At 38.6% G+C, this 23,670-nt stretch overlaps 1 protein-coding gene across 1 annotated transcript in view; it reads left to right on the forward strand.

The window, feature by feature from the left end:
• cog5 (component of oligomeric golgi complex 5) overlaps positions 1–23,670 on the forward strand; it is an 89,867-nt gene that overhangs the window by 38,687 nt on the left and 27,510 nt on the right. The window contains exons 7-10 of the mRNA XM_078281613.1: positions 5,476–5,606; positions 18,672–18,831; positions 21,404–21,516; positions 21,613–21,690. Coding sequence (XP_078137739.1) covers positions 5,476–5,606; positions 18,672–18,831; positions 21,404–21,516; positions 21,613–21,690 — 482 coding nt within the window. The remainder of the gene's footprint in view (positions 1–5,475; positions 5,607–18,671; positions 18,832–21,403; positions 21,517–21,612; positions 21,691–23,670) is intronic.

Here is a 23,670-nt window from a genome sequence, read left to right on the forward strand (position 1 = left end):
TAACTAATAAAATATAAATTATCATAAAATGAACACTTGAACAAACATCAGGTTGATCAGAACTTCTTAAAATGACAGAAACCATCTTTGGGGAAAATTTATTTGATGTGTACTTTGACTTTTTATGGGTTTGGGGTAGGGATGTATGACCTATACTGCAGCCAGCCACCAGGGTTGATTGACTTATACAGTCTTTACATCAACCCCTGACCAGAATCAGTTATGGCTAGCATGTCCAGCTAAAGTATGAACAAGTGTGAAACAGAATTCTTTTTGTTTTACTTTCTTACCATAAATACCATATAATAAACCATATACTAATACCAATCAACATCTCATCATTTAATAAAGTTGTGTATGGAAACCCAAAGGTGGTTTATGCTTTCAGCAAATGTTGGTTTATTTTGTTGCTTGGTGAAATACCAACCTATCGATTCCTCAGATATAGATAAATGGGGTTTTTCCATCGGCATTTTTTCCGCGCCGATCCAAATCATGCTGTGTCACGCCCAAGATGGACCTTCTTGGAGTAGGTCCAAAATCAACTGACCCGCTTCAAGCGGGCTACGGTGATGTTGTGGCAAACCTGTGACCCCCCCCCTCAAATGTTGTGTGACTCAACTCATGTATGTGCAGAAAAAGACATTTCTGAAAGTATGTGCTCTCGTGGGATTTCCCTAAACTGAATAAATACCGACTCACCGGCAGTGAAGACACACTTTCAAGCGGGTGGCCCTGTGTTAATGGAAATGCAAATCCCTGCCAAGCTGGGCTGAGGCACTGAGCCAGGCCAGCACATGTGTATGGAAGAACCCTTATAGATATTTCAGTTTGTGCCACCCAGTGGGAGAAAGCTAGCCTGGTTCCAGACCTCTGAATTGCTTCCGACATCTGACAATGATGTCTGTTTCCCTGGTTGGAAAACCAGTCAACTAATCGGTGCTTTACGATTAGGACTATGAAGGAGAACATCCTGTTCCTTCATAGCTAGCTAGCTCCAAACTACAGTCATAAAAAACAGTGAGAGAAAAACAGATTGTTACAGCTGTACAGGTTGTTGTAAGTCGAGTTTAGACAAAACTCTAACTAGTCTGGGAGTAATCAGCAGGTACAAAGAAAAATGTAGTTTGTTCATGTTTGTCAAATCTTCAGCGCGCTTGTCAATGGTTCCATGTAGCTATACATATACACTATATATATATATATATATATATTAGGGTTGTCAGCGTTAACGCGTTAATTGCGATTATTTTCCACTTCACTCGGCTTTGCGTCGTGCCTCACGGCTACTATTTTGACCCTTTGGCGCTGCCGTACTTCTTCATAACACATCTTCTGCTGCAGAATGCAGGCAGGCTGCCAGCATGGAGAAATACAGCAGCAACACACTTCTGAATGGCGCTTTTCTTTTTAAAAAAACTCCCAGACGGCTTGTAGACAAGTCGAAAGCCATATGCACATTGTGTAAAGCCAAATTAAAATATCACGAAGCACGTCAAGCTTGAGCTACCAGCTACGAGCTAAGCATATTAACGTGACGCAGTTTGATGCTAGCGGGCTCAGGCAAAGCAGTATTTTGTGGTTGTTAGTGTTACATCTCAGTCAATTGTTCTCAATCCTTGTTAAAAATGTAAAGGTTAAATGTCCTGCTGTGGCATCTGGTTTTTGGACCATTTTGTTTGTACTGTATAAGCAAAGTGTTAGTGTTACATCTCAGTTAGGTACTTGGAAGAATTGTGTAATAATGACAGATTCACACATTTGTTTACAGTAAATAAATAATAGTCAAGTTCATAAAGTCACTTTCTTTGCATTCATTTGATTCCCAATCAAGATACACTGGTAATAATTGCTTTCCATTGTTATTATGTACTTAAAAACAATGCAAAATAATAGAATTTTAATTGTGATAAAACATGCGATTAATCGCGATTAACTATAGAACTTCAGCGTTTAATCGCGATTAAAAAATGTAATCGTTTGACAGCCCTTATATATATATTAATATTAATATAATTTAAATTATTAACTTAATAAACTTCCCACACAAGTCCAAACTCTTAAGAGATACTTGATATTCGCCTGATCCTCCTCATATTTTCTATGAAAAACAGCATTATCCATCACATTTTCTAATGCACTTAAAGCCTTACACACTGGTTATTAAAGTTTGTTTTACTGTTTCGCCTATTTGTAAATGACTGTGAATGGTTGAATGTTTGTTCAAGGTGCTCAGAATTTGTTGGATAAAATCACACATATTGACAGGGTTACTTCAATTGCAATTTTGTTGTTTTTTCCTCTAATGCACAACCAGGCTTTCTAAAGCAGGTGGGTGGACAAACAATGCAGGGGAGAAACAGAATGGAAATGTTTAACACGCAGTCAGAAGTGCTATGTACTTCTTTGAAAGTGTTGCTGACAAATCTGTCAAGCTGACTAGTCCCGCTGTCATCATTTCTGTCATCGGTATGCAAATTAAATAACAGAAATATGATTTTATCACAAAGAAGATGTGTTGATGAAGTTTTAGACTGACTGGGCTGTTGGGAAAGTGATTGAAAAAACATAGAAGATTTGAAAATGATTTTTGCATGTCTTTTATGAAATGTCTAGTGTTGCATCTAACAACTATTGTTTCTGATTTCTCGATTAATCCATTAGTTGTTTTCTCTATAAAATATCATAAAATTGTGAAAAATGTCAATCAGTGTTTCCTAAAGCCCAAGATGACATCCTCAAATGTCTCGTTTTGTCCACAACTCAAAGATATTCAGTAGGGATGCATCGGCTGGACATCGGAATCGACAAATAAGGTGACATGCGCCGATGGCAATAGCCGATGTTTATCCATTTTGTGCTGCCTTAATGTTGTTAGTCAGACTACCCAGCTTCAAAAAAGAATGATCCTGTGACATTTCAAGTGTACAACGATTAGCTTAAAATTAGTCTTGCTTTACCAGACCTTCCTTCACAGTGCTGTGGAGGAAGGTCTAGCTAGTCCACACAGCATTCCGGGACGTAAACGTGCTCTGGTTTATTGGCATTTCTTTAAACCAATCACAATCGTCATGGGTGGCGCTAAGCGCTGGACAGAGCCACGGTGCCGCTGCAAAATAGCCTCGGGAAGGAACTTGTTTTGGTGGAACATGTGTACGTTCAAAAGGTTGTTTTAGTCGGCAAGAGAAAACTCAGATTGGACAGATAGTCTAGTTAGCTGTCTGGATTTACCCTGCAGAGATCTGAGGAGCAGTTAACCATAGTCCTCACACCGGAGTTTATAATGTCAACACAAAGAAAGATGAAGCTAACATCCAGCGGAATTTCCGGCTGCCTTGAGCAATCCCGGAAGTGGAACGTTGTGGAAATAGACTAGCTGAAAGCTAATAAAAAAACGGAGAGATGACCTGGAGGCCAAGAGAGCATAGACTGACAGAACAACTCAACATTTTAGAAGGTGAATTCCCCACGGACAGCGTAGCTTACCGGCTGGTAACATGCAGCTAAAGACACAGGGTAACATTTGCCTACTGGTAGCCTGCAGCTCGACCATTCCAGACACCATGGCCACTGCCAGAGTCAGAGCTGACGGAGAAACAACAGAAAATCCTCCGGCTTCCCTGGAGTTGTTGTTGTAGCAACATTTTTTCCTTCCCTATGAGTGAGTTATGGAAACAAACAATGAAGGAAAAGCATGTGGGCTCCTTCCGGACTTCATGCTACCTTCAGGTGCAGGCTAAGCATAATGGTGGGACATTTTTAGTTAGTTTGATGAAGTTGGTTCAATATATTGTGTTATAATGCAATTTATTTGTTTACCTGGCCAAAAAGGAAATAACAAAACAACGTCATTGTTATCGACATCGGCCAAATTAAAATTCTACACATCGGTATCGGAAATTTGGGTAACACTGTATTTGAAGCGGTGTGCATAAGACTGACATCTTATGACAACTTGACATTAAACAATACAGTACAACCTATCGATGTCTTTGTAATGACAACTTGACATTAACCTAGACAACATAATAGTCATAAATATGTCATGAAAGGCCCAATTATCAAACTTTAATAAACTATTTAGCTTTATGTGTCATCACATTACACACAAACTGTCATTAAAAGGTTGGTTTTTACATTGGCTGTCATGAGAGCATTATAATTGTGTCATGAATATTTTCCTTCCTCAAGTAAAGTGAAACAATTTGAACCTGTCATGAAGTTTGATTTCATCATAAAATGCTTATATGACGGTGTCATGAATAATATACATAACCTCAAATAAAGTGGAACCATTTGGACTTGTCATTAAGATGTCTTAAAAGTTGACGACAGCGATTGCAGTTCAAAATTTGATAATTGGGATAATTGTCATGACATAATCATTACAAAGACATTGACAGGTTGTACTGTCTTGTTTAATGTCAAGTTGTCATAACACAGAGATTGTTGTCTAAGTTAAAGTCAAGTTGTCATGACAAAGACATCTCGGACAATGCTAACTTTGCATTAAAAGTGTCATAATTTACCGAATAACACTTAATGACAACAGTCATGAACACTCAAAAAGACTCCTTCATGTTCATGACAGATGTCATGTCATTGTAATGACGGTGTCATATCAGTCTTATGCACACCCCTTCAAATAAAGTGTTACCCAAATTTGCAATCGGTGCATTCCTAATATTCAGTTTACTGTCACTGAGGAGTAAAGAAACGGTAAAACTTGAAGGTATCTACATAAGAGTGACATGACACTGTCATGAACACATGACACAGTCATGACACAGTCATGACACATGAACCCTAACTTGTCATGACAAAAACCGAATGACACTTAATAAAAGAAGCGTTATGTCATAAACGTTTATGACTTGTTTATAATGTTTATGACACGTTCATGACAGTGTCATGTCACTCTTATGTAGATACCTTCAAGTAAAGTGTAACTGAAGAAACCAGAACATTTTCACATTTAAGAATGTGGAATTTAGAGTACTTTAACTTTTTTCTTTCATAACAAAAAAAAAGACTCAAACTGATTAATTCATTATCAAAATAGTTGGCGATTAATTTAATTGTTACAACTAATCGATTAATCTTTGCAGCTCTAGAAATATAATTTTTTAATACCTATGCCCCGACGACAGCTGTGGCCGGAGACATTATGTTTTCGGTTGTCCATCTGTCCGTCCGTCCTATTCTTGTGTAACGTGTGAATATTTGTATCTGCAAAAGGGGAGCCCTGCAGAAAATGCTTGGGAACCACGGCTATATAAAGCTTTGGTAGCTGCTTCTGCGGGAAATGCCCTAAATAATCAGTAAATAAGACGTAACTCTCAGTCGAAGTCTCAGTCTCAGTTAGTTAATCCAATTATATCCTAAAACTTTTGTTTGTTTGGAAAAAACGAGGATTAAATACTGGATATTTGTGTGTGTGTGTGTGTGTGTGTGTGTCTGTCTGTCTGTGTGTAGACTATCTGTCACAAGGTGTGGATCTGAGCGGCATTGAGGTGATTGAGAATGACTTGCTGCTGATCAGCAGAGCCAGGCTGGAGGTAGAGAACCAGGCCAAGAGACTGCTGGAGCAGGGCATGGAGATCCAGGTACATACACAACACTCATACAAAAAACACTGAACTATTTACTTTTGGTTACAATTGTTGGTTGTTAGTATTCATTTTCAGGAACAACTAAAATATCTGTGAAGTTTTGGAATCAAATCTACAAACCCTCAAATAGTGGCCTGGTCCAGCATTTTTCATCACTGGTGTGCTAATCTACTTCTGTTTTAGTTTGCTGAAGATGCAAAGTCAACATTTCCTCCATGTTTACCCGTAGTCTTGTAACATTCACAGTAATGTGGTAGTGCATTCTTTGTTTTGTTTTTCATTTGGTGGGAAGCTACTGGCAATACAACACTTTGTGCTCAGATGTTTCATATTAAAGGACAATTCCGGCGCAAAATGAACCTAGGTGTTGATAACATATGTGTACCGAGTCGACGGTTCTCTGGGATCTGTTCATTTAATCAAATGAGTCTCTAGCTTTAGGCTATGTTTACGATCTGAAGAGAAAACACAAAAGTGACTTTGCTTTATCACTTTTTATTCCGTGTTTAGACAAGAGTTTTTGGGGGTAAATCTGCGTGCATATGGTGACGCAAAAGTGTGTGAAATTCGATGTAGTATGCACGCCAGGCGGCTAGGTGGCACTGCCACACAACACCACCAAGGCCGCTCGCCTACGTAGAACCTTCCTTCTACTTCTCTCCTTAGTAGCGGGAAACCAAAACATGTCGAAGCGAACTATAAAAGCTTGTCTGGAAAGACGAGGAGGTGGAGTTGCATGTTTGTCTGATGATGACCAGCACAGTCGACCGTGAAAAGCCACAGCACAGAGCGAGAGGCAGCGGGCAGAGGAGGCTGAAGCAGACCCTCTTCTCTCTCCACACCGCTGTCTTCAGACTTTTGCGTTTTTTACCCTTTAAGATTTCCACTCTGGAGGATGGTTTTACCTTTTTGCGTTTTTAAGCCCCAAAAACGGGGGACATCCGATAAAATATTTTTTCATTTTCACCCACGAGCGTCATCGTGTAAACAGGGCCTTAAACAAGCTACCGCAAAACCGGTGGTTAGCTGCTAACGCTAGCTTTTGGGGCACTGTTATCGAAGATGGCGCCCTCATGTAAACGTTAACGCTAATGTCTTTATAATATATCTTTTAAATAAGCTGTCTGTACACTTACAAAGTTCTCAATGCTTCGGTTTGCATGTAGGGACCCTCATTATGCTACTGTGGAAATGTGGTGCTAGTTTGAGCCTTGTTAGTGGTATAAAATAGCGATTTACCATCTGCCCAGAAAGCTAGCGTTAGCAGCTAACCACCGGTTTGCAGTAGCTTGTTTCAAGCTAGAGACTCACTCGATTAGCATGAAAACATACCCCAGAGAACGTTGGACTCGGTACACGTGTTATTAACCCCTAGGTTCATTTTGCGCCGGAATTGTCCTTTAAAACGGAATAATCCCTACTGCCTTACTGTTTTTACCTAGGCTTTATTTCATGTTTTGATGATGGACACACTCCAGCTATTATTTGAGACTAATAAAACAGCTGATAGTATTATGCAACTTTCAATATTTGTGACTAAATAAGTCCAAATAAAATTAGAGGGGGAAAAAACACGCCAGGTTCATGCTTGTTCTCTATATCAGACAATTCAAAATAATAACTAATTATAGCAGACATACACCTCTTCTACATTTTGGCTTACTTTGAGGACTGTTGAATAATAATAATAATAATAACTAAAAAGCATTTAGTTGTTTATTTTTATTATTTGCTGTTGTGATCTTTTATTTCCAGACTAGTGAATATCTCGTGATATCACAGATGCCCGTTGTGTATTTCAATTCTTCCTAGGTCTTATACTTTTTTTGTGTGTATTTGAGCTTTTAGATTAAAAAAAAAAAGTTGTTGATTCTGAGTAAAATAGAAGGACAAAGGAAGAAGAGAGATAAGCACTTTTTATATGTGTCGTCCTGTAAAACATGTGAGAGAGGGAGCACATGTGAGCTCTGCTAACCTTCATCTGCCCCAGAAAGCCTTCTTCTCAAGGGGACAGTGTCCTATTAAAGATAGTTTGTTCTTCCGTGTGTATGTGACAGTCTGTTCAGTGTCCATGATGGCATATTGCCCAGACGAGGGTTGTAGTGGTGGTGCAGCCATGTTCTGCTTAGCTCTTCGCCGACATGGAGGGATGATAAAATGTTGATCAAGTTAGTCTCTCTATGACTAAGAGCACATGTCACAACCTTCATCTCACATGTTCTAATTACACCTCTCTTCATGCTGTTGATCAGCTTTCATTTCCACCTACTGCAGGAAATGGAGAAAACATAATGAAAACAGTCAAAGTGTTGACAGCTGGTTTGTGGCCTATCCTGAAAGAGTTGTTGCTGTTGAGTTTTTCAAGTGTTATTTTTAGATGCTTGGATTTGATTCCGCTTCATGTTTCTGCTTGTACTCTTAAAGGTCCCATGGCATGAACATTTCACTTCAGTTTTTTTAACATTAATATGAGTTCCCCCAGCCTGCCTATGGTCCCCCAGTGGCTAGAAATGGCGATAGGTGTAAACCGTGCCCTGGGTATCCTGCTCTGCCTTTGAGAAAATGAAAGCTCAGATGGACTGATCTGGAATCTCCAGTACTCTACAGTATTAGGGGACCACTAAGGCCTATATAAAAGAGACTTCAGATACAGTATTAGGGGACCAGTGAGGCCTATATAAAAGAGACTTCAGATACAGTATTAGGGGACCACTAAGGCCTATATAAAAGAGACTTCAGATACAGTATTAGGGCACCACTAAGGTCTATATAAAAGAGACTTCAGATACAGTATTAGGGGACCACTAAGGTCTATATAAAAGAGACTTCAGATACAGTATTAGGGGACCACTAAGGCCTATATAAAAGAGACTTCAGATACAGTATTAGGGGACCACTAAGGCCTATATAAAAGAGACTTCAGATACAGTATTAGGGGACCACTGAGGCCTATATAAAAGAGACTTCAGATACAGTATTAGGGGACCACTAAGGTCTATATAAAAGAGACTTCAGATACAGTATTAGGGGACCACTAAGGTCTATATAAAAGAGACTTCAGATACAGTATTAGGGGACCACTAAGGTCTATATAAAAGAGCCTTCAGATACAGTATTAGGGGACCACTAAGGTCTATATAAAAGAGACTTCAGATACAGTATTAGGGGACCACTAAGGCCTATATAAAAGAGACTTCAGATACAGTATTAGGAGACCACTGAGGCCTATATAAAAGCATCCAAAAAGCAGCATGTCATAGGACCTTTAAAGCAGAATCCTTGTTCCTAGGGCTGCACAATTAATCTAACCACAATCGCGATGTCACAACATTTGTGCGATTTAATTAGGGCTGCACGATTTCGAGAAAAAGTCATATTACGATTGTGATTTACAAGACTGTGATTGCGATAGAATATATCATGAAGATATCATGAGTCTACTTGCTTGATTATCAAGGAAAATGCACAAAATCCTGTATGTATTAAAACATAAAACGTTAAATGAGCATAAGAAGAAATACATAAACAAAAATTGTGCAATAGTTTTTTTTTTTAAATAACTTAATATTTAACTAGTAAATTGTTACTAACTAAATTAAACAAAAAATCTTTTCAAAATAGACATTTTTGCTTTGCTCAACAGTACACATGAAATAAATAGAACCGGCCCCCCCTACTTTGCGCATCTATAACGTGAGACAGGTGCGTCGGAAGAAACTCCCTCATACTGTCTAACTTGCAAAAAATAAATGTAATAGTAGGCAACGTTTCGGTACTAGACCATCATCTGGCAAAATGAATGGAGTTCCTTTACAACTTGTGAAAGTTTTTTTCAAAAATTCAAATGTCTTAACATGAATCCAACATATTATTAGCAAATATAAATCAGCCTATTTGTGAAAAACACATTACTGATAGGCCTACTGGTGTAAAGGTAAGGTAGTCACTAAGGTAACCATCCACAGATGCAGTTAATCCTAAAGTTTCACTGTGACACATGTATGTTTAACATTAAAACATGATTTATAAAATCATACAACAATTATTTTCATAGCTTAGTTTTCTATGCACTAAAAGGTATGTATAAAGACTTTAGGCCGCCCACACGTTATTGTAGGCCCGATTTAATATGCAACTTAACTTTATAAAATATGTAGTAGGGGGTCTCTGCTCCGTCCCTCTCACAGATAAGGGGTCCGTGGCTTAAAAAACGTTGAAGACCCCTGATGTAGAAGACAAAAACACACTATAATTGTGGTTTGACATGTTTTTCAAAGTGTGTGTAATTTACATTATTACCTACCACTTGAGTGAAAATTACATTATCAGTTATCACGTGATAAAGTAGTTGAGTCATTTTCTGAAAAGTGAAATGTTGAAAATCTGTGTGCTTCAAAAACTCAGAGGACAGACAATGAGCGATCATAGAAGATCTGTCCCTCAGGGAGAGTTTTTAAAACAACTCCTAACCATAATACCATGCCGGGTTTAAAAAAAACATTATTCTTTGTACATGCACTGGTGCATCTAACTTTTAAAATGACATGCACCAACATCTTTTACCTGTACCAGATCCGGCCTAAATTACAGTAATGCACAGTGAAACTACTTTTGATCTACTACTGAAAAGAAAAATTGAATTTCTTTTCATAAAAATATAAAAAAATAAGGGAAAGCACTAAAATTCTATATGAGGTGGGTCTTGTGTCCAGTGTAGGGATACATTTTGGTATTATATTTAAATTTAAATTACTGGGACACATTACATGGAAGTTATTGAAAACAAATGCCATTATTTTCTTGCATTCTTTACATGTATGTAAATTGACTGCATTTATATAATGCTTTTCTATTCTGCTGAAAGCGCTTTACACACTACGGGACCATTCACACTCACACGCGCGCACACACACACATACAGAGTGTCTATCCTTGATTGTGCCCAACTCTGAAGATTTTAATCCTTGGTGATTTTAATAATAATAAATTATATTAATAAATAATTAATTTTATCATTAGGTTTTCCTGTTTTAACTATTGAGCTGGATGTTGCTAGTCTATCTGACCATAAACCTGTGATTTTTAATGCATCACTTTCTAATTCTAATTACCTAAACCTTGCTTGCCAGATCGCTACATCCGAGCACTGAACCCGTCCACTGCTAGGCAATTTTCTGATGCTTTCATAGCTTTTCCTTTTGCTAGCCCTACAGAGATAACCTCTGCCTCTCTGTCTACAGATGAGCTAGTAACTCGGTTTAATACCACTGTCACAGATGTTCTTGATATTGTTGCCCCTTTTAAACTGAAGCGACCCAAAATCAAAGCCCAACCTTGGCTTAACAGTGAGACTCGTGCCCTTAGACAAAAGTGTAGAAAAGCAGAGAGGAAATGGAAAAAAGATAAACTGCAGGTGGCCTATGAGATACTTAGAGATCGCCAGGTATCCTACCAACGCCTTGTCAAAGCATCTAAAGCAAAGCATTTTTCTGATATCATAGCTAAAAATGCACATAGCCCTACAATTTTGTTTTAGTGCAATAAATACTGCACTGAATCATGCTATTGCACTCCCTGATGCTACGTTTGAAATCACAGAACAATTTTTGAGCTTTTTTATCAACAAGGTTGACACTATCAGATCTTGTATTTCACCTACTGATCATGACCCTTCTAAATCAATCGTATGCCCTGCTTCTCTGAATTGTTTTGTGCCTGTGGCCCTGTCAGCATTGATGGCTCTTGTATCACACATGAAACCTACCTATTCATCTTCAGATATTGTCCCCTCTCTCGAGAGGTATTTGATACTATTGGTCCCAGCCATATCTGTAATAAATATCTCTCTTATGAATGGCATAGTCCCATCTAGCTTTAAACATGCTGTGGTTCAGCCTCTAATTAAAAAACCCAACCTTGACCCTACTGATTGTAACAGCTTTAGGTCTAAATTATTGTTCATGTCAAAGATTTTGGAGAAGTTTGTTCTTGCTCAGCTCTCTTAATTTTTAAGTGAAAATAATGTCTTGGACAATTTTTAGTCTGGTTTCAGAGTACAAAATAGCACAGAAACAGCACTTCTCAAAGTGCTAAATGATTTGTGCTGTTCGGTGACGGAGGAAATTGTGCTATTTTACTCTTGCTGGACCTTAGTGCTGCATTTGACATTGTTGATCATGCCATCTTGTTGGATCTCCTTCAGCATAGGGTAGGGATCCAGGCTGTTGCTCTACAGTGGTTCAGTTCTTATTTAAAAAATAGAACCTTTTCTGTTGAAATAGGAAATATCTCCTCCTCTTTGGCAGCGATTACATGTGGTGTACCTCAAGGTTCGATTTTAGGGCCAATTTTATTCTCTTTATACATGCTCCCATTGGGCTCCATTTTTCACAAACATAACATATCTTATCACTGTTATGCTGATGACACACAGCTGTACCTGCCTCTAAAAACAGGTGATACCAACTCTTTAAAGTCCCTTTTCACTGCCTGAAAGACATTAAGTGCTGGATGGCTAACAACTTTCTCCAACTTAATGAGAGTAAAACGGAAGTCACGTTGTTTGGCCCCCCCCAATTTCAGTTGACGATCTTTCGTAAAATTTGTTGACTTTAGCCCCAAGTGTGTGCCCTTTTGCTAGAAATCTAGATTTCATCTTTGACCCAGCATTACAATTTGACAAACAAATTTGTTCTGTTGTTAAATGTAGCTTTTTTCATCTTAGGACTATTACTTAACTAAAATCCTTTCTCTGTCATAAGGACTTGGAGACTATTTATGCTCTTATTTCGTCTCGTATTGACTACTGCAATTCCTTGTATTCTGGGATTTGCCATTCATCTTTTTCACGTCTGCAGCTTGTCCAGAATGCGGCTGCTAGATTGTTGACTGGTACCAGAAGGAGGGATCATATCTCCCCGATATTGGCTTCTCTACACTGGTGAACGGTCAAATATAGAATTGATTTTAAGCATGGACCCTTTATATTGCTGATCTCCTTACCCTACATCATTCCTCCAGGAACCTAAGATCGTTTTATCAGTTCCTTTTAGCTATTCCACAGTCTCGGATGAAAACAAAGGGTGATCGTGCCTTCTCCGTTGTGGCCCAGAGACTCTGGAACAAACTTCCCATTCATATTAGGTCCTCCTCTACTGCTGAGATCTTTATGTCTCGTCTTAAAACACATTTTTATTCTTTGGCGTATGATTTAGTTTATGGACATTTGTATAGAAGTGTGTTGTTTGTATGATGTTCATTGTGTCTATATTTTTTATTGTCTTCCTTTGTTTTTATAACATAATATAACTTTGTACAGCACTTTATTCAGCATAGGTTGGTTTTAAATGTGCTCTATAAATAAATTGACTTGACACACATACACACACACACACACACACACACACACACACACACACACACACACACACACACACACACTGGTGGTCGAGGCTGCCATACAAGGTGCCACCTGCTCATCAGATAAACATTCACTCGTTTACACACCAATGACCGCTCTACCCCCTGAGCCACAGCCGCGCAATGTAAATTATGTCAAATAAATGAACTACACATCATTAGTAATAAAAATAAGTCTGCTACATGAGTTATATGAGTAATATTGGCAAGTCAGACTAAGCATGAAGGTATTGAAAAAACATTGGTTTTGTGTTATTTATTCTTTTTTTAACTTTTTTTTGTAGCATTTTGGCCTTTATTTTTGAAAGGACAGCTTAGACATGAAAGGGGAGAGAGAGGGGGAATGACATGCAGCAAAGGGCCACAGACTGGAACCGAACCCGCAGCCGCTGCGTCGAGGACTGAGCCTCTATATATGGGTGCACGCTCTACCAGGTGAGCTACCCAGGCGCCCGGTTTTGTGTTATTTAAACCGTAGTCTCGCATTGCCAGACCTATCCACGGCGCTGTGTCAGATAGCGGAAGGGAATGTGGTTATGTGGTCAAGGGGTGCCAGCCAGGTTTCTCTCCCAGCGTTTAAGATTTCTCATTTCATTTAAAGTTATGTTATGTTTTATGTAATTTGTAGTTTTTGGTTAGAATATTTAAATCAAACTCCACAAGGGTGCACATAAATTAAAAAATACACCCTTTAATTAAATGACCTTTAAACCCAGCAATAGCAACACAACACACAATTTAAGTGGCAAAATCAAATGTTGATTATATTTATAGGTATTTATTTTTATAGAATAGTTCTAGGTTTTTCAAAACACTCAAATTCCCACAGTCCCATAGGGGTGTGCATCTCTCCGATACAGTTCAGGGACAATGCATTTTAATATGGGACAATTCAGTGTGATTCAATGTTGAATCGATTCTGTGCTATTCGATGAGATACGATTCCATCTGATATACAGTTAATATTAATTTAATGGAAACACATTAATTTTCCATTGTAAATTAAAATAAGCCAATTCTATAAAAGAAGCATTGCCTGCCTTCAAATAAATATGGATTATGTAAAAAGTGACCAGGGAATAGCAAAGATAGGACATGCTGTAAAGTATACAGTTTAATAATAACTTATATGGTATAACTTCAACTTAATTAGCTAGCCACTTATAATCCAATAACAACATCAGCTCCATGTTAAATGAAACCGCCTCCTTGCTACTGTAATCTTAGAGACAGTAAATCAAACATAGGTCCACAGCCATTGGGAGCACTCCAATAATAATCATAAACAGTATTACGTGAGTAAACATCAACACAATAATACTGCGGCTTGATGACTTTTATGCTAATGTCGTATATTCTAAATGAACATCTTGGTAAAAACGTAAATATAGTCCTAACACACCTATATACATATCTATATATATTTATACCAGTCGACTCAAAGGTTTATGAACGCACACATGGATGGATGACTCACAGACAGTACAATTTACAATATCCACTATGTAACGTTATTCCTCTCAGCCACTTTCACCACTAACTCCCAAAACAAAAAACCTACCGCAGCATCCGGTAGGGCTGGACCCGAATATTCATCTATTCGGATAGTCGTTCGTTGGGTAGGTATTCAGTTTTGGGATTTGAATATTCACTTTTTTGTTGTTTTCTTTTTCGTTCAATACTGTAATATCCGAATCCTCAAAAAAATGAAAAGAAAATGAAATAAAATGAATCCTGAAAAAATGTGTGTCCATTCAGTTTCACCGTGTTTTTTTGTTGGGATTAAGCAGCTAAGTCCTCTAGCCGCTGGCTAGTTTCCGCAGCGCTATTCCGTTCGTCTCAGACAACTGAATGGACAGATGGAGTTTAATAGTGTGTTCACTCACTAATTAATTTAATTAACGTTTACTGAGGAAAAAAACTTGACTGATGCAGATCTTTTTATATTAAAAGCCTTTTTAGCCGCTTGGGGTTTTTTAATATACAACATCTGTGCAGGAAGTGTTGAGTTAATTCCCAGTAGCTTAACACTAATGTGTGTGAATGTTTATCTGATGAGCAGGTGGCACCTTGTACGGCAGGCTCGGCCACAGTGTATGAAAAGCGCTATATAAATACAGTCCATTTTATATTTACATCACTAAACAAGTACAAGCTGGAGAATCATATTTTTATGTATGGATAACTTTGATTATTGATTATGTCCATATCATTGTCCTCTGAAGAATCAGCTGAATCAGGAATCAGGTGGCACCTTGTATGGCAGCCTCAAGTGTGTGTGTGTGTGTGTGTGTGTGTGTGTGTGTGTGTGTGTGTGTGTGGCTGGTGGTACTGTGTGAAGTAGCAGGATACTGGGACTCTACAGCAGTGATACTCAATGTGTATAAAAAAGTGCAAGGGGAGGTTCAAAGGTCCAGCCTAAGCCCTGCATGTCCTCAAATCCAATTTGAATTTCAAAGAAAAATAAGTTAGGGGCCTTTTAAATAATACATAACAAATAGTAATTATTTTTTTTGTTTATTAATTGGCTCTTGGCCTCCTGTCATTTTGCAAAAGTGGCCCCTGGGCAAAGCAGATATACCTTTTTTCACTCCTACGTCTAGAGAACAGTTTTTTCCAAAAATTGGACAGAAACTCACACACACACACACACTTCTCTCTCCCCTGTGTATTCCACCCTCAATAGAAGTATTTTTAGCCTGACTACTGCTGGAGCAGCCTCGGCTAACAACTTCTGTCACTGTGTTATGTGTGTGGCCATATGGGGCTCTAAAGACACAGACACACATATATGTACACACACACACACACACATATCAGGCATTTGCTTATTGTGTTTTTTATTATGTAAGCAGTTGGACATGCTGCCTGGGCTGTGTGGGAGCCTCACCTCAGCGCTGTGATTGTGCCAGCAAAGACCATGTAGCCCATCTGTTCTGTCCACTCACATGACCCACGTAAAAAATTCTCTCCTCTCCAACATCTTTTCAGAAATATGACATAATATCAATTGAGCCCAATGGCTAAAAGTTGCACCAAACAGCAACTCTAGGCAGTGTTCAGACGATGTAACACGCTGCCTCTCCAAAGTCCCTTTTTAAATGAGCAACTATATAAAGTGGGCAGCACCATCAGAGCTGTCACTACTGCTAGCTACAGCAGCCAAGAAGCTCATCATCTCAGAATGGGAATAAGTGTCTGTTTTACCAAAAGCTTAAATTGACTTATGTTAATCATTTTTCCATCCATTTTGTGTCGCTTATCTGGGTCCAATTATTGGAGAGGTACTGAAAAAACCTGCTATATTAATAATTCGAGGCTATATCGTCACCAACGGATTTTCCATTGTACTTTCATACAGCATGAGCGTGAAACAGGCATTGAAGTGCATTCCAGGTATTAAAGGATATTAAAAGGGTCTAAAAAGTCTTAAATTTAATTTGGTGAACTCAAAAACCCCAAAAAAACAATACGAGTCATAATAGTGGTGCATTCTCCAGGTCAGGAGTATTGATCTAATCTATTATAGGCTACAACTCAAGGTCAGAAATTACCACCCGCCAGTGCGCCCGCTATGTGGTTAAAATCGTCAAGGTAAGGTTTGCGTGTAATTGGATAGAGCTACACATTTTAAAGTTGTTTAAAACTGCTATATAAGAGCAACGCTATTGGCTGTAGAGCCTTATTCGTTTAGATTGACCATCGAAGTTCATCAATTTCTTACCATCAACCATTGTTAAACAGTCGCACGCACACACGTACACGCCCACTCAATACTGTATTAACTTCACAAGCTCACGTATCAGTTTGTCTGAAGGAATAGCTCAGTGCGTAGTCTGTGCGAGCGAGAGAGAGAGAGAGATTGATGTGGATTGGCTCAGAGCAGACAGCTGTTGGCCTTGTAGTCTTGTGGTAGTAATTGTACAGTGTAGGTTACAGTATGTCCATTAATAAACACTACAGCTCCTTAAGACCCAGTCAATTCCACATGGCCTGCTTCAAAACATTGCAAGGGTGAAGTTTATTTGTTGTCCCAGGCCAAATATTATCTGTATGGATTGAAATGTAATGATAGTATATTTTAGCACATAGGCGACTGCATTCATGAATGCGGGGGTGTGTTTGTGTGTACAGTACCTTCCCATCTCCAAAAAAATAGGGCTTGTAAATGTTGTCTAAATTACCTAAATATTATTCCTTCATTTAGCCCATAGATTTCAATAGTGGCCGATAACATATGCAGTCCAAAAAAAACACAGTGAAAAAAGTACATTTCAGACAGTACAACCTACTTGAAATGGTATGGAGGCCGATTCCTACCAGGCGAAAAAAAAGTTATGAATAAAAAAATGTAAATAAAATTAAAAATGGGAATATTGAGATATTCAGGAAATGAGCTGAGAAAAGTGAGGTGAGAAGATGGATATCAATCTCATGTGTGGTTAGCTTAGCTCTGTTGGAGCATCTCTACTTGTTACCTGGCACCTTGTAGTTCTCTGTGATAAGCAAAGGCAACTCGACGTTCCGCCTCTCATCCAAAAGGCTTCTTCTGTTCTGACTGACGAGTGGCAAGTTCCAGATATTTACCCTCCGGTGGCTCGTGTCACCTGAGGGTCTTGAGTCACGTGGGGAGTTGTTGGGCGTCGGAGGGAGTCATAGGGAGTCGTTGGGATACGTTGGGAGTTATAAGGAGTAGTTAGGAGTCATTGGGAGTCGTAGAGAGTCGTTTGGAGTTGTAGGGAGCCTTTGGGAGTCGCTGGGAGACGTTGGGAGTCGTAGATAGTCGTAGGGAGACGTTAGGAGTAGTAGAAAGTCGTTGGGAGTCGTTGGCACATCCAGTCAAAGCACCTCATAGTGATGTGTAACTCTGAACCAAACTGTTTTTCACCCAAGAAATAGTTTGAGAAACCAGGTCTTTACCTGTGCTGTGAGAGTTAACGAGAGAGATTCATCATTCTACCAACATTTGTCAAAATCCAGTGAGTTTTGAAGGGAAACACTGATGTGTAATTCCTACACCACTTACGGTTCTGTTTTGTGAAACAGAAATAGAAATATATAAATAAATAAAAATATAAATATTTTCATTATCAATTAATCAGCAAATTATTTTGTTGATTAACCCATTACTTGTTTTATCTTTAAAATATCAAAAAATATTTCACAAAATCTAAATATGTTCAAAGATATTCATCTCAAGGAAACGTATGCTTTTAAGCATATAGTGTCCACAAATATAAACAGTCAGTGCAAAGTGTAATTTGTGTTTTACCTCTTCTCTCCTCTCTTGTTTCCTCTTCTCTCCTGTCTTGTTTCCTCCTCTCTTGTTTCCTCTCCTATTCTCTCCTCTTCTATCCTCTCTTGTTTCCTCCCCTTCTTGTTTCCTCCTCTCCTCTTCTCAGTTTTGTTCTTGTCTTGAATTTGTCCTGCTACATTTTCACAGCTCTCTCTCATTAAATCAATGTAAGATGTATTTTTAGCTGCTGCTGTCACCTCTGTACTCACTGGAAAACTGAATGTGAGTGTGTGAAACTACCAGACCCATTAAGTTGATTTTATGCAGTTAAAACCGCACCACAGATGCCTGCCAACTTAACTTCTCTCTTTCCCTCTGTCATCCTCTTTCCTTTTTTCCGTCAGAATCCGACCCAGGTTGGCACAGCCCTCCAGGTCTTCTATAATCTGGGCACTCTACAAGAGACCATCAGTTCTGTAGTTGGGGGTTACAAGACCACCATACAGGACAACATCACTAGTGCTCTGGACATCAAGGGCCTGACACAGCCCACCAACCCCAGAGGTAAGACCCAAGGAGGATGGTTCTTACAGAATTTTTGCTTATACAGTACACACAGAGCGACACTCACACACTGGATACATTGCCCTCATTTCTAAAAGGCAAAAGACAATGACATTTTATAATTTTCCAAAATAGATTATTATACCATGGCCACAGAGAATAGTCAATTCTGGCTGGAAGGCGTGTGCTATTTTTATGGCTCTGATGTAGCGACACATCATTGTTCTAATTAATGCTCACAATACTTTCAGATAACCAGCCCTGATTAGGCTAAGGTTTTTTCCCCTGGCATTTTCAGGACTATTTTTGAGGATTATATCACTAATAAAATGTAAAATTACCACACACAAAAAATGTGTAATGTTTTTTTGTTTTTTTTTAACAAAAACTCAAGTGATTCTATATTTTTTTTCACAATTCACAAAATCATAAAAAGACCCAAACCAGTGAATGTATCTACTAAAAAGTATTGCGTGTGTATCACAGCCTGATATATCTTCTTATTGTGCCATAGATCTCCATTGTTGATAAAAACTGAGTGGGAGGATATAAGAATTATTTTATTAAAAAGGTGACGGGACTACTTTCTTTACATGTTGCTCCAGGCTCAAGTTATTATCCAAGATAACACCCAGAGTTTTTGTAGCTGACTTTATGTTGGGAATGACGGGGCAAGGGAGTGGCTGTATTTGTTTTGAGACGTGTTCTGGGCCAATGGAAAGAGCTTCTGTCTCGTCAGAATTACATTTAAGGAGGTTTTGAGACATCCTGCTTTTTATGTCATGTAGGCAGCTATGTACAGCTAATTTCCTGGTGTCAGAAGGTTTAAATGACCGGTACAGCTGTGTATCATCCGCGTAGCTACGGAATGAGATGATGTGATGACGGATAATCTATCCCAAGGGTAACATGTACATGGTAAACAAAACTGGTCCCAAGATTGATCCTTGTGGTATTCCATGTTAAGTCTGAGCAGTACACAAAGTAAATTCCCCCAACAGAAACCAAACATTTCCTGTTGGCTAAGACAAGGAAAACCAGTCCAGGACAGTTATACACGCCCACTGTTTTAGTCTGTCTATAAGGATGAAATAGGAAATGCTACTATGAAAAAATTAAGAATTTTGCCACAGTCAGCTAGAGAAGAAACGTCCGCAGTAGCGAGAGGAGAGTTTACAAGCTGATTGATAGTATTGAGAGGATTCTCGGGTTATGCTGGTCCCTGGCTTCCTTTACCTTGTAATTGTATGAAGTATGTAGTTCTTTGAGCATCAAATAATCCTCCAGCAATTTACTGGATGTTCAGCCTTTCTACAGGTTCTTTTGAGGCTACAAATTTCCTTATACATCCATGGGATTATTTTGACAGTGGATGTAAGTATGTTTTCAAAGGAGCAACCACGTCCAGTGTAGATAGGCATATCTGATTAAAGCAAGGCCGCCCAATTTGGGGCCCGCAGGCCAAGTTTGGCCTATCCTCCCTTTGTTTTGGCCTGCCATAGCATTTGACATGGTCATGCTTATTCTCCTCTTATTTTGAAAGTGCTGTAAAATCCTAACCGTAGTGACTCCGAAACATACACATTTTGTGCAGCTAAAAAGTACTTAATCTGCGTTGTACGGCAATGTAAAAGCACAGTGCTGTTAAACTTCCCAATAATTACATACCTATGTTTTATCTAAGAAGAATTACAAGAATTACGGTATTCTTCAACATCACAGATATTTTTGGCCCGTGGCCTTCAATTCAGATACATTTTGGCCCTTCATGTGAAAGAATTTGGGCACCTATGGATTAAAGGCTAATAATTGGTCATTTGTATTAGACATTTTTGTCACAAATTGTCACTAGCTGTGTTAAAAAGTAAAGAGAAGGACTGAGCTGTTTGTTATTGAGAACACAGAACTGTAGCATTTGCTTTTTATGGTAGCTCGGTGAACTGTATGGTCAGAAACAGTTAACCTTAATGGAGAGACTGTCTAGATTCAAAGCAAGTGTGAATTATAGGTCTAGTGTGTATGGGTTGGATTGTGCACATGTTGGACAACATTTTAGGACTCGTTAACATTTAGAAACTCGGTTGTAGCACGACTTCAGGTGTTGTCAACATGAAAGTTAAAATCCCCAAAGATCATAATTTTGTCCTACCACAGAGGCTAAGAATTCAGACAATTCTGTATGAAACACAATGTTAAAAGTGGGGTGTTGATAAATGACAATACAAAGAACTGGAATTAATTTCAGACATCATTCCCTCAACATTTGCTAGGGTAGGAAAGTTGGGAAGAATTGAGAGATGGATTAACATTGTTGGTTTTGGTATTTTCCTTGGATTTGATGACGATAAGAAAAATATAGAATAACACCAGTTTTCTGCTATGAAATTGGCAATTGAATAAATGTATCACGGTCTGAGTCATGACAGAAAAGCTCCTCTTATTGGCTCCTGCAATTGTACGAAGAATCATAAATGCTTTTTTGTGTCAGCTGTTAAGTTGGGAAATGGGATGAATCATATCACATATCAACAAACAAACAAAAAGCTTACACATAGTGAATTTGTCCCATCAGGTGCACCAGGCAGAGCAGTGCTGCCGACACCTGGCAACACAGCAGCTTTCCGTGCTGCTCTGTGGACCAACCTGGAGAAACTGATGGACCAGATATGTGCTGCGTGCAGACAGGTGCACACTCCCTGAGACCCGTTTTTAAGCACATTAAAAACAAAAGCAGTCAGCAGGACTGATGAGATAGAAATAACATTTCCACATATTTTCCAGGTGCAACATTTGCAGAAGGTCCTGATGAAGAAGAGAGACCCTGTAACTCACGTGTGCTTCATCGATGAGATCATCAAGGTGGGTGGGCAGCCCTGCTCTGGTTTTGGTATAATAGTAATATTTATAGCTGCAATCAGGTCAGTCACAAGGCTCCAGTCTGGCCACAGAGTTATTAAATAATAGAAAATACAAGTTTTAGTATGAATTAGTTCTCACAATCAATGTAAAATATACACACACATTCATGCCTGCTGTCACCTCTAAGTCCCCATCTAGTACACATTACACAGCAGACTATACATGACAGCTTAATTATATGATCAGACCAGTACTCCTAGGCAGGAATAATACTACCTGACCCCAGGTTATTATATGTGTTAATTTGATGAAGCACAACTTTGTTAGACAAAGTATGCACAATTTAAACTAAAATAGCTTTCAGTATCAAATTAGTTTTAATGAAAATGTTCAAATCAAGAAGGTTGCTTTCACATTTTAGAATGCATTGTTTTAAACAGACATTTTATAAACTGAAACATGGAGGATACAAGCTCGACGTTGGAAGCAAAAGCTTCATAGTCACTTGGCAAGTGTCCATTAATAGTGTCAAATCATAACAGAAGTTATCACTGGTATTCGTACAAATTAATGAGACAAATTAGAAATTTAAACTTTTAACAGGCATTTAACATCTCTGTGATGTCACTGTCACTGTTGGGGCTAAAGCTCAAAAGTTTGAAAATATTGTATTTAGGGCTGGGTACCAAATTCAATACTTTTTAGGCACCGACCGAATTGCCTCTTAAGTATCGAGCATCGAAAAATGAGCCTCGTCATTCAATAACCAATTTCAATACCAAAGGAGTAAATCTCATCAGCGTCAGTGAGCCAATCAGCATGCAGAATGCTTCTACCAAGATCTAATAATGTCTGTGATTGGCTGTCTCGTTACACGTCGTAGAGACACGCAGGAAAAACTCTGTTACACAGAGACAGGGCTCACGTAGTAGGAGCTGGAAAATACATGAAAAGATTTGTGCCGTATTGTGTAATGTTGTAATTTATTTTTGTTTTATAAAATTGGTATCAAAAAAAGTATCGTTTAGGAACTGGTATTGAAGTCACTGTATTGGTATCGGCAGGGAGCGATTTTAATGTTTTATTTATTTTTTTATCATGCACAACGGAACAAAACATGCAAGAATTAAATCCCCCTTTCAATACCATGGATATAGAGCCACTCAGCCAGCCTTAAATATGCACTTCAATATGTATGAAAATGAAATAGCACAACGTGGTGTAAACATAAAACACAGCGCTTTCAAGCTGGGGAGCAGAGTTCACTTCCTGGAGAAAACAAAAGACTTTGACCAAGGAAACCACCATCCAAACCACTATCTTTTTCCTAAACTTAACGAGTCGTTTTTGTGCCTAAACTTAACTGTCATCTCCACATGATGCTCACTTCTTCTGTCTAAACTCCACTACCACGGCCCCTGAAAGCACCGTCATCTGGCGGTGCCTGTAGCCGGCTCACAGTCACCTGTTGGCAGCTAAACAACAGCGCTGGTAGCCGGCGTCCTGGAGCTCTGTAGAGGCTAAATACAACCAGCAACTGCTGCTCAGATTATATCGTTCTATGGTACTATAGACTGTTCACGTTACAGCACTATACTTAGTTTAAAATACTTCTATTTTAGGTATATAATATATGGTCTATTGGTGTAGTAGATGATCACTTGGGGGGGCATTTTGTCCCCACCGGGGGTAAAAAGAATTCAGCAGAGGCAGGGATATGTAGACAAGAAAGGGGGAAATTTTGGGTACTGGTATCGAATACAGTCATGTGCAGAAGTTGGCACACCCATGCTAAAGTTTACTAAAAAGAAGAATAAAAAAATCATCTTTAGGAAATTGATCTTAATGCCTTAATTAAAAAAATGAGGAAAAATCCAATCTTTAAGGACACTAATTTTCTTTGTGAATGAATAATGTAAAATAAATAAATAAATGTTCTTCCTTAAAATACAGGGGGCATAAGTCAGTACACCCCTATGT

Source organism: Sander vitreus, chromosome 23, assembly GCF_031162955.1.
Source record: "Sander vitreus isolate 19-12246 chromosome 23, sanVit1, whole genome shotgun sequence".
Taxonomy (NCBI): Eukaryota; Metazoa; Chordata; class Actinopteri; order Perciformes; family Percidae; genus Sander; species Sander vitreus.